Source organism: Pocillopora damicornis, chromosome 1, assembly GCF_964200805.1.
Source record: "Pocillopora damicornis chromosome 1, jaPocDami1.2, whole genome shotgun sequence".
NCBI classification, from domain to species: domain Eukaryota; kingdom Metazoa; phylum Cnidaria; class Anthozoa; order Scleractinia; family Pocilloporidae; genus Pocillopora; species Pocillopora damicornis.
Genome location: NC_142670.1, coordinates 29,688,617 through 29,701,257, shown reverse-complemented (window position 1 = coordinate 29,701,257; position 12,641 = coordinate 29,688,617). Strand labels below are relative to the sequence as shown.

General features: G+C 39.1%; 1 protein-coding gene and 1 long non-coding RNA gene across 4 annotated transcripts; both read left to right on the top strand.

Moving 5' to 3' along the window:
• Positions 1–653: 653 nt before the first annotated feature.
• Positions 654–3,047, top strand: LOC149053195 (uncharacterized). Its single transcript, XM_089212126.1, has one exon. It carries the CDS (start codon positions 888–890, stop codon positions 2,937–2,939), a length of 2,052 nt encoding a protein of 683 aa, XP_089068252.1. The 5' UTR covers positions 654–887; the 3' UTR covers positions 2,940–3,047.
• A 3,228-nt stretch (positions 3,048–6,275) lies between these two features.
• On the top strand, positions 6,276–10,861 carry LOC149053194 (uncharacterized). Of its 3 annotated transcripts, none has more exons than XR_016188392.1 (4): positions 6,276–6,358; positions 9,183–9,288; positions 9,890–10,006; positions 10,502–10,861. It is a non-coding gene; the product is annotated as an uncharacterized LOC149053194 (long non-coding RNA). The 3 variants fall into 3 exon arrangements; XR_016188404.1 differs by having other exon boundaries at positions 6,298–6,396; XR_016188393.1 differs by lacking the exon at positions 6,276–6,358 and adding an exon at positions 7,796–7,853.
• Positions 10,862–12,641: the final 1,780 nt, after the last annotated feature.

The following is a 12,641-nucleotide window of genomic DNA, read 5'->3' as shown; positions in this document are numbered from 1 at the left end:
AATAAATAAAACCACATTAGTTTCTGGAAATACTTTAAAATAAAATTTTTAGAGGCCTCAAAAGTCAAAGCTGCTAAAGGCCCTTTTTTGACCTCTTGCGACATCGAAAATTTCAAAAGTTGAATAACCTGGTCCTCGTATCACACCACATGCAGCAAAAAATCTTTTGTATTTTTAAACTGTGTGATATGTTAGGTGAATAAAAAATATTTTAATTTTGATATTTGTTTATTTAGGGGTTCGTCATAATTTATTTAAAAACACTCGTTTGACAGCTTTCTGAAATTGGTCAAAAGTACTCTTTCCTTCTTGGTTGATATTGCTCAAGTCCAGACCAGACCGTTCAAAACTCCGCTTGATTTCTTCTAATATGATGTTTGGCTGCAGAAAAATATAAAAACATCTTGCACTTATTAATTTTGTTCGCCGCGGTGACTTCAAACTTACAGCGATTTTGCTAGCGTAACAGCCGATTATGCAAATTTGTTTGCAAAATCGCTGAAAGTTTATATCGTACCCGTGAAAAGCATTAGTTCAAAAATGAATTGCTAACAGTGCGTCTCATTCACAATTCAAAGTTAAAGTTCAGCTGAGTATCTCGTGACAAACAAAACAAAGCGAAACCTCTTGGGAATACCCGTGACGTCATGTTTTGAACCCTTGAAGGCTGATTCACGGGATCGCACCGACATCGGTCGTGAAGCTCTAGTTGTTAATTTTTGGCTTTTATTCTCGGCCTCAGATCTTTGTCACATGAATCTGCCGAGGACTTTCGAAACCTCTGTGACGAAATGTCTCATAAATGGAAGAGAAAAGGGAAAGCGAGGGAAATATAAATAGTATTCGTGGATTTAAACGGCAACGAAATTTATATTGCGTAGTATCAAATGGCGTTGGCTGTGGGCGAAAAAGGCAAAGATAGAACGATGCGGCGAACCTTGTCGGATGGAAATGAAATTAGAGGTGAGGTAGTTGAAGTGGTTTTGCCGAAAGGGAGAGAAAAAGGAGACTGTGACAGCTCAAGCGTAAAATCACGACCAAAAAAAGTCATGCTTAAAACTCAGCCTGTTTGTTTACAAGTTGGCGACGATAATACTATAGACCTCTTTGACCTCACGATGCAAGCTTATGACTCCGGTGGACCTACGAAAGTTTCCGATGACGAAGAGCTGGTTATTCGTGTATTACGAAGATATGGATCATTCGATGAGCTTGTACTTGGAGCCGATTCGCGAAATCTTCGTCAGGAACTTGATATTCATGCTGATTTTGTGAGGATAATCACTCCAGCCGATGAAAAATCCAAAGTCGAACAATACAATTTGGCAGTAGAAGTCAAAAGTTGTAAAACCCTAATGATTGGAAACAAAAATAAGTTTGTAATCCAACCCGAAGACTTACCGAATGTGTTTGACAATACACAGCCAGTCTTTCGTGTCATCCGATTACCCACAAAGCCTGTAGCAGTTGTGAAGAATGCCAAGGAGTTTCCAAATATCGAGAAAGATCATCTTATCGTTCTTGCAATTTGCGAGAACCGTTTTACAATAAGAGCAGTTGGATGTAGCTTTCCCCAGAGTTCCTCATTGGCAAAATCAAAGAAAATGAAAGACTTTTACGAAGTGAAAATAAGCGTGAGTCAGTGTGAAAAAAATGGAAAAACAGAGGTTAGAGACGGAGTCTTGTTCCAACGAGAATCAGGGCTAGATTGCCTTCAAGGTATTGTTGGCTACTGGTTTCGTTTCCAGACAGCCAAGACGCGCTACATTGTGACATTCTCCTTATGGAAAACGGTGACCGACACACAGGCCAGTGAACTGCTAGATGAGGCAAGAATTGCGGTTGAAACAAGCGAACGAAAGATTCCGCCCAGGAGATTAGCGGCCAGAACGCGTACCCACGTCCATAAACAAAGTGCTCATAAAGTTACGTCACTTCCGGTTCGAAATCGAAAGGTAACATCATTTCCGGAAGGAAGTGGTACCTCACCTATGAAGACATCCATTTCGGAGAAATGTCACGCAGTTGAGGAGACTTCACTTCCGGTGGAAAAGATTTCCATAGATTGTATCGATCAAAGTTGTTTCCATACCAGTAATATGTTGCTTTCACTGCTCAATGATGGAAACTGGGATGAATTCAATCAACAGGCTGCAAATTTTCTGAAAGAATTCGCAAACAATGTGGATTTCCAAGTCATTGTTAATCTAGATCAAAGTATGGCGTCCAGTTACCGTGGTGAATTGAGTGCGGCCGAAAGAATTATCAAGGAAGCCATAAGAATTATTCCGAAGGCTTCGTCCGCTCTAAGGCCTCTGTTCAAAGCGCGTGCAAGCTATTACTTAGCAGGGATTTACCGAAGGGATAAGAAGATAGGAGAGGCCCAGAGGTGTGTAGATTCAGCCAAGAAGCATATATCATCCTCAAAGGCAGAGTTCCCTCTCGAAGAAGCACGCATTGCTTACGAGGAAGGCTGCTTGCTTCTCGAACGCGCGCTGCGCCCTCGCGAATGCGTCGTTGAGCAAGCTAAACAGACATTTGATCGCTGTATAGGACTTTGTTCGTGTGACTCAAAGGAAGAAACGAACAATTTCTTGTGGAAGCAACATGACCTAGCGCGTATGAAGAAAGCAATGCTGCTGTTAGATTGCCACACAACATCCGGACGAAAGGATCGCTCGATTGACGAGAAAAGTCTTATCGAGGCAAGGCTGTGCCTCGACAGACTCAAAATAAACATTGTTGAGGAAATGTCAAAATTTGCGCAGACCCAATACCACCTGGTAAGATCTGATCAGTACTTCCGGGAAGGGCGCTTTGTTGACACTGACGCGCATGCGCGAAAAGCCCTCGATTTGTCACGCACGTACCACTTTGACATTGGATGCGCAGCCAAGGGTCGATTGGAACATTACAGCAAAATTCTAAACTGCGATTAGCAGACCCAAATGGCGAAACGCTATTAAAATGTCTTAACTAAGTTAGGGAATTGATGAAGTTTGTGTGCTCATAACCAAATGTTGAAATATACTATTATGTTACAACGAGCAAGTCTGATCTCTTTTCCTTTTATTCAGTCGAAACTAATCCATGGTTGCATTTTTTTTGACGATTTAACTCCATCACGTTCTATTGGTCTGAAAAACATTCGCTACCTAACCCTTCTCTCTCTCTCTCCCCCTCCCCCCCCCCCCCTACGCTTCAGGGACAAAATATCAACCACTCTCGTATCAGTCACTCAAGCTGAGATGCATTTCGTGATTAATAGGCACGACAAGTGTTTTGAAAGCTTTCGCTACTGCACAAGCCGTAATAAATGTAATTTGAAGCCCTTGAGAGATCGTAAGAGACCATAAGTCACAAAATACTCGAGGAATTTTCTATACTACTACATACATGAATTAAATCTTCATCATCATTGTTCGGAAGCGATAACGAAAATTTCCTAACTGCGACTAAAACTGAAAAAACACAAGCGATACCGAAAATCTCCTAAATGCGACTAAAACTGCGACTAAATTCGACTAGAAATGCGTACGCGTAACTTGCTTACGAACTGATTGACGTTAAATGGTTCAGCGTGCGCGCGCTAATTGTACGACACGCCAGTCCGGTACTTCCTTCTTAACAATCATCATCATCGCTTGTTGCGCCATTAGGCGCATATGGCCGTCACATTATCCACCCAACTCCGGCTTAGCCACATCTTAGCTCTTCCATCCCGCCTTGCTTCTCTCTCTTTCGACAGTCCTTTTCCAAGTGGTCTTTAGTCTCCCTCTCGCCCTTCGACCTTCTGGTGTCCATCCCAGTGCCGTAAAACAGTCGTTCACACCCTCTCTCCTGAGTACGCGTCCTAACCAGTTCCACCTTCTTCGCACCTCGCAGCTAATTTCATTGATCTCTGCCATTTCAATTACCTCTCTTGTTTATCATTCCTTGAAGCCATCTAATTCTCAGTATCCATCTTAGGCATTAGCGTTGGAAACTGTTTAGTTTTCTTTCATCGGTCTATGTGATCTTTCATGTTTCACAACCATATAGCAGAACTCTACTCTTCAACCTGTTCGGCATGGGTGACCCTACCAAGAGTGCAATACTCCAACCGACAGCTCTATAGGGGTCATTGAGACACGCAAACTGCCCCACCACGATAAAGTATTGACCCTACTCGGAACAGCGAATTAAATTTGGTTTGAAAGATAATTCTTAGTTCTCCTTGAGTGTTTCTGCTTGAAGTGACCGTTAAATACAGCTGAAAGACAATACAAACAAGCCGTTGGGACTCAGTAAAGGGCGACCACGACCGCTCAACAGAGGTGACCGCTCAATAGAGATGAAAAATACAGTAGTTAAGGGTAAGAAATTTCAGGACTTTGAAGACCGACCGCTTACTACGGTGCCACTTAACCCTTCACACACTAACGTCGGAATGCATATTCTCTATACAGTTCTCTAAACATTTCCTAAGGTGCTGACAAAGAGAATTTGTCTAACGATCAAGAGCTTCGCTCGTAGGTGATCATTTCCTTTATTCTACTGACCTTAATATTTGATTCAGGGGTGATTTGGTAAGGAGAAATTAGATGTCAGTCACTCTTAGGAGTTAAAGAGTAATACAGGTTCGACTGTACTAACAAAGGAACTTAATATATTTTGAAACACGCGCGGATATGGCTTGGACGAATGAGCGTGACCCCCCCCCCCCCCCTTCTATTCTTCTCCTCACGATCATTTGTGCAGAGATATAAATTCTATCAGATGCGTTCAATTTCAGGGGAGGAAAAACATAACCTCAGCTTATTCCATAAAACTCACGCAATTTATCGGTTACCATTGTAAAATACTGAAGTAGTACGAAGTCTTACATGACTGTGCCCAGAAGTTGATATTGATCGTTGTTCTTACATTCAGGGGTTCAAATCAACGTTTCTTTCATGACAGGTCTGTGCCCGGATGTTGATATTGATCGAAAAATCTTACAATCAGGGGTCTGTGTTGATCGTAAATTTTACATCCAGTGCGTATCCTGTGCTCAGATGTTGATATTGATGTTACAATGCCACATCATGTTAAACCTGTGTCCTAATGTTTATACCGATGGTAAAATGTTACAACTGGGGGTCTGCTTGCAGATGTTGATATCGATCGTGAATGCTTTCGTTACATCCAGAGGTCTTAGATTCTTATCTTACAGCTAGAGGTTTTCAATTAAACCTCTGAATAGTTGCTATGTAACAATGACGACTTATATAAGGGGGCTTTTTGTTAAAATTTTACGGTAGTTTTATAGAAAGGTCTATTCCCAGCTACTGATATTGATCTGAATGTTTTGTACTCAATAGTGGAACTCGTCCTTTTTTGCACAATGTTTTCTTTCCCTGTTTTGTTAATTAGCTGTCTATTTAGAAGATGCAAAACTGCATCGAAGAGCCATAGTTATGCAGAGTAACTTTGATGTTATTGATAATTAATGCTGTGAAGAAGATAAGTAAATTTTCTGTGTTTCCTTAAAAAAAATTCGTCTCATTAATACTTAAGTATGATGCTCCTCTGCCTATCCCCAAATGGGTTCACATTTTAGTTAATGTGTCAGGGCAAAACGAAGAGAACGCTTTAAATTGTTTAATCTCATCCCCGAGGGGTATTCTACCTGATGATTCCCACGCTATCAAACAAATAGACCTTTAAAAAGACTCTCTGTCTCAGCCTTGACCCTTCAAATCAATTATATCAAGTTGTGATCCAGAACAAACAGTTTGTCGAAATTTCTTTTCTTTTTTTTTTTTTTTTTCTTTTTCCATCTCAGTTCTAAGTTCCCCCGTAAAATTATAATCAAGAAGAGCATGACAAGGGCTTTGATAAGAAATTTCTTGGGTAACAATCTCATCTTGTGTTCACTGATAGCAGATCGCCTTTCTCAACTCTACACAAACAATAGCCTCTATTTGACGCCAAAATATGCACGGATATTTGTGGTTTAGCTACGTGCCATTTCTGCATATGAGATCGATATAACGTAACGCGCAAAACGCTCAGAGTTAGGAATCAGAGGCTTTGTTTTCCGACAAGTCATTGCGTGATGTGGAGAGAAGTGAAGGCAATGCCTCATACATCCTCCTTGATCAATTAGTTGTCATAATAATAACTGCGTTCGCAGTTAGCCCATGTTTTATTGACGTTTTTAAAGTCGCATGGCAGTCAAGCAAAACCACTCGAAAACGAGTCAATAGGATCACTTCTATATACACCATATTATGATAATGATACAAATAAAAGTTTTTGATGCGACAATCTGTAAGCATTCTTCAATTGATCATCACACAAGCAATTCGCCGTCTCCTCAGTAGCTGAAAAACAGGTTAGAAATATTTGAAGAAGCTCGAGCACAAACATATAGTAAGAATCAAATCAAATTGTATTTTGTTTCTGATCAGATAAGTCTTTTAAAATCATCAGTAATAATTACTATAGTTATATTTAGTTTTTTTCAGTATCTGTCAACATGATCCTTGTACGGCCCAAATAGATCTAGAAGTAGATTTCGAACCAGCGAACAGTTTAGTGGTAATTAGTTCGCAGGGAAGTAGATTTTAAATTCAAAGTTGAGGTGCCAGTAAATAGTTTCAAAGATTTCAGTTAAATTCTCGGTGGCTTTCAGTTCAAAGAATTTCTCAACTGCATGTCTCCATTATATTGGCCCCAAAGCCTCGAGCTTAAGGTTAAGATTAAACAGATAAATGTTGTAAATAATGAATTCAGTCACCGTAATCTCAAAACCTTAAAAAGGAGCCATTTTTCTGTTGCAAAACTGATGCGTTTTTCTGGTTGAAAAATAGAGTGGTAGAACCGATGTACTCTTCACTACTTTAACAAGAGTAGAATTATCCCTCAGTGAACTTAAATCGATTAAGCACATAGCAAACAAAGCCTTCGATCATCCCCGAGTCCCTAGGAAAGTAAAGTTCTTTAACATAGGCATAAAGCAGTTTCTTGGAATTTCTTTGCAAGAAAATGTTTTTTTGGTATAAGATAATCTTGGACATAGATTAAAGATATCACCGGTCTGAAGAAAGTAGGTAAAAATTCAAGGATAAAAGCAAAGTTGCGGCAGCCTCTTACGGCAACTGACCATGAACGCCCTTTCGGTTTTGTGTTCACTCCCTGTGACTGAATAAATTATTGGTAACTTTTTATTGGTACGTATGTTCAAAAGAATTGGAATGCTGATAAGTGGGCTTCAGTTGTCATGGTGGTGACGCCCAAGGGTGAAAACGTTGTTTAAAAAATGAACTTCCATTTTTCCTAAGTTCTAAGTTCCACTGTACAATTCTAATCAAATAGCGCATGATAAAAGCTTATAAAAGAAATTGCTTCGGAAACAGTCTCATCTTGTGTTCACTGATAGCAGAGAGCCTTTCTTAACTGTACAATAGCCTCTATTTGGCACCAAAATATGCACGGATATTTGTGGGTTAGCTTCGTGCCATTCCTCCATATGAGATCGATAACGTAAAGCGCAAAACGCCCGGAGTTACGGGGATCAGAGGCTCTGTTTTCCGACAAGTCATAGTCTGATGTCGAGAGAAGTGAAGGCAATGCCTCATACTCCCTCCTTGAACAATTAGTTATCATGATAAGAAATGCGGTCGCAATTAGCCCATGTTTTATTGACGTTTTTAGAGTGGCATGGAATACATGCAAAACCGCTCGAAAACGAGCCAATAGGATCACTTCTATATGAACCATATTATAATAATGATACAAATAAAAATTTTTGATGCGACAATCTGTGAGCATTCTTTAGTAGATCATCTCACTAACAGTTCGCCATCTCCTCAGTAGCTGACAAACGGGTAAGAATTATTCGAAGAAGCTCGAACATAAACACACAGTGAGAATCAAAACAATTTATATGCTGTGTATAGCTCTTCTAAAATCATCAGTAATAATTACCATAGTTATAATTAGTTTGTTTCAGTATCTGTCAACATGATCCTTGTACGGCCCAAATAGATCTAAAAGTAAATTTCGAACCAGCGAACAGTTAAGTGATCATCATTTAGTTCGCAGCGAAGTAGATTTTGAATTCAAAGTTGAGGTGCCAATAAATAGTTTTAACGATTAAAGTTACGTTCCCGGTGGCTTTCATTTCAAAGAATTTCTCAACTGCATGTCTCCATTATATTGGCCTCAAAGCCTCGAGCTTAAGGTTAAGATTAAACAGATAAATGTCGTAAATAACTGATTTCAGTCACTGTGACCTCTTTAAAAGGACAGCGTATCATTTTTTTTTTTTTTGAGAAATAGAGTGGTGGAACCGATATACTCTTCACAACTTCAACAGGAATAGAATTATGCCTCAATAAACTTAAATCTATTAAGCACAAAGGAAACAAAAGCTTTCATCACTAGAATTATGCTTCAATGAACTGAAATCGATCAAGCACAAAGGAAACAAAGCCTTCGATCATCCCCGATTCCCTAAAAAAGTAAAGTTCTTTAACATGAGCACAAAGCAGTTTTTTCCAATTTCTTTGCAAGAAAATGTTTTTTCGGTATGAGATAATCCTAGACATAGTAAAAAGAGATCACCGGTCTGAAGAAAGGCGGTAAAGAATGAAGGATAGAAGCAAAGTTGCCGCAGCCTCTTATGGCAACTGACCATGGACGCTTTTTTGGTTTTGTGTTCACTCCCTGTGACTGAATAAATTATTGATAATTTTTCATTGTTCCGTCTGTTCAAAATAATTGGAATTCTGATAAGTGGGCTTCAGTGTCCATGGTGGTGATACCCAAGGGCGAAAACGTTGTTTAAGAAATTAACTTCCATTTCTCCTGATGAGAATTTTGCGTGAAGCTCGATGCGTGTAACGTCTTTCCCGGCGCCAGGTCTTCCCTTCATTGTAACATATAAATGCAAAGTTGAGCTGTGAGGTAGAAGATTTAAAAATTTTACTGCCTTGCTGAACCATTGTTTTACTCATTAAATATTTTATTTAGCTGCGTTGCCGTTGCCGCTGCCGTTGCCGTCGCCGTCGTGGTTTTCTTAAAATTCCTTTTAATGATAAAGCACGGTTAGATCCAGAATCCTCTGGAAAAAGATAAAGCAAAGAATCTGTTCCGAACTACTCACCTCTTATTACAATGTCTTGAGGCAATAACGATATCTGTGCTTTTTTAAGGGAATATATCAGCGGTTTGCTGACACATCAACGATGAAGACTGCATTCCTAGCAATGGTCTTGGCCCTCATGATCATATCAGTGACGTCACGTTCAACTTTTGAAGGTCTGTAGACGAGCGAGAAACTTGCATTAATTTTTTACTTTTAATCTTTAAATTCTTTCCGGAAACCTCTGCTTTTAAAATAAGTTGACAGAATTTGGGAATGAAGAATGAAATGAAAATAGTCTAGAACATTTACGACACTGAGAGGAAAGCCACAATATAAGTTGCGATAAATTACGTGAAAAGTAAAAACAAAATGAGAAATAGTTTTACACGCAATTTGCTCATTATAGCACAACTAACTCCAAAGTTATCCCCTTTTGAAACTGGGCAAAGGTATGATCTGAATGCATACTTAGTGCCTAGCCTCTAAAAGCCTCGAAATTCAGTCTAAATTCACGATTTAAAATAACGTCGCCCCTATGCGAAGTTCCTTCGCCCCGATACATGGTTACGTCGCCACCTACATCCGAAAGGTTAATAACTTCCGACGCAGTTTCCCTGATTGTGAAATCTCTTCGGTGATTTGTCTTGCAAAGACTCAAAAAATTCCGTATAATTATTGACAATTGTAAAGGCCAGTTTTACTGGATTACCAAGGCGAAGGGAGTTCTAAAGTTTTCAAGTCCTCTTAAAAAAATGTTTCTATGGCATTTTCTAGATCGCTTCGTCAGAGAATACCTGAGCGACTTGGCAGAGAAAAACTGTAACGAGGGAAGGTGTTACAGTACTTGCTTGTTCACTGCTCCAGATTATAGCTGCAGGAAGAAATGTTGCGGTATGTAAATCTGAAATAATTAAAAGAAGGGATCGGTCATTATTAATAGCGGGAGAGGGGTGGGATGGGGGGGCGGGGGGGGGGGAACTCGGGGTATTTTGGTCGTATCACAATAAAATTTACTTTACCCTCCTGTGAGAAAGAAAATGCCCCCAGAACTTCCAAATACTTCATTTTTGAATGAATTAGAGTGTTTAACACTTTCCAAGATTTGGAGACCCTCCCTCTCTCTCCCCCCTCAGGCGATAAATAGTGGCTGGCAAAACGTCAGTCATGTACCACTACTGACAACAGTCCTTCTCAGGACTACACTCACCTGGACGATCGGACTGCATAATCGCAGTATTTTTTGATAACGTGTATTTTCTGAATAGCAATTTATTCGTTAGAGAGCGTTATCTGCCCTTTGAACAACTGGGCTGAGAAGTTTTAACTCTCAAAAATAGAAGAAAATGATTTGATTGTTATTGAAGCTACAACTTCGTACTTTTATAGATGACTGTTATTCTGAGTGCATGGCTAGAGGAACAAAAACAGGATCCACGTGTCGACACGAATGCAAGATTCCTAGCGGATATTTCGGAACCACCCTTGGTTAGGATGTAATGTACGTTTGAAGGATCCTCGTCTCGACTGGAAATCATTCTTTTTCATAAGAAACTATGACAATATGCGTATTTTGTAAGACAGGTCTAAATTTTCCTCTTTCGTAGTGTGCAATTTATCATAATCTGTTCCATTCATAACTACCCTTGTTTTCTATTGACAAATTATAGCCTTTATTTGTTACTTGATTTCACCAAGCTGATACTTTGTATCCTCCTTTAAGCTGCAAATAAATTCAGTTGAAAAGCAGTTGGTTTAAAGCTGTTTTACTTTTTTTTTTCTTAACCCCTAAACTCCTGAGAATCATTGGCATCTTATTTCTCCTTGCATTATCACCGTCGAATCAAACAGCACGGCCATGAGAATAGAAAAAATGATCATCCACGAGGGATGCAGAACAAGAGCTTTCTTCAGGAAAAGGGTGATGCGGGCAAACAACCATAACAAGTAAAGGAAATACATTTTATATGACACTATATTCCAGGAATGGTTCAGAAAAATAACTGGAGCAGCTAGTTTGGACAAAATAAATCATTAGAACTTGCGAGTTAACCTTTAACTTCCGTAAGTGACCAAGACAGAATTTCTCCCCACAATATCGATACAATATCAAACAGAAAAGTGATGAGAATGAAGAAAAATATCAATTATGGGATTACTAATTGATCTAGTACAAATTCTCCAAAGTAAAGTTATGAGAATCGTTTGGCAAACAGTAAGGAGAATTACTAATGAGATCTTGGGAGTTAAAGGGTTAAAAGAACTGACAAAGGTTGAACTGAATGTACTTCTCCGCAGCGACTCTGGTCGTCTAGGATAACAAACACGTGACCTTACCAAGAATATCATAACCGTAATTATGACAACACAAAGTCTACCCACGATAGCCATTTCTTACTTGACGTTTTTTATAGAGGTGAACGAGTCACTCGAGAACAGAACCCATCTTTTCTTGTGCCCTGCTTGGTTAATAGTAATTTCAGTTGCTCTTAACAAAGTTAGGTCTAAATTATGTAATTACATGATAAAGGACAAAGGTGTCGCCGATACAGTGTTCTTCAACAATATTTTCAAGGTCGATGGAACGTAGAATCCTCGCTTAAACTTCAGAAGTAACAGAGGATTCATTCTTTGTGCAGACAGTTTAACGAAGAAAAATGCTTTCTCCACAACAACGAGTGATTTGATTCCATCTTTTTACAGAGCAATGACATACCGACGTTGCACTTTATAAGGATGGCCGACAAACAAAGAATGAGGTCTTTTCATTCTGAAGCCCTTCCTTTCATTAGTTCGTTTGGTTTTTGAATTGTATCATATCAAAAGTTAATCCTTGCAAATTTCAATCCTCTACTAAGTTATGGTGGAAAGGTCACCTAATTTTTACATTGAATGTTGCGATATGAAACGAACTTAGAAGGAAGAGCAGGTCCTTACGACACAAAAATTTTAAGGAAATTTGCAGCAGCTATTTTGCGAATATGAAGCATCAGAACTTGTGAAATTTTTCAACTTTTACTCCTCACTGCTAATTAATGTTTTTTGGCCATATTACGTCTATCCGTTAAACCCATTGAGAATCTCAATAATATCAGCGCAAAAATAATAAGTAACTAAAGCTATTTAGGCCCAATATCAGAAATTAAGGCAATTCAGCTGAACTTTGCCTGTGCTGAATACTCACTGCAGGTCAGTCTTTTTATTTTTTTACTGCGTGCGTTTATCTTCCATTAAAATTGCACAGGATTTTTGCAGGGATTAGCAAACGGCTTTTGTTCGAAAAGATCAGGTCATTCGGAAGTCTATGATTAAAGCAGAAACACGATAGAGGACAATCATGATGTCAAGGATGCAGTGTTCTTCAGGAATTTTTACCAAGTCCTTAGGGTATTTGATTCAAGATTGCTAAAACTTCAAAAACTACAAAGCATCTATTATCCGCGTAGACTATTGGATTTAAACAGATTACTTCTCTCACTGAGAGCACAAGTGAGTGTATTGAGCTCATTTACTGAGAGGGCTAAGACTG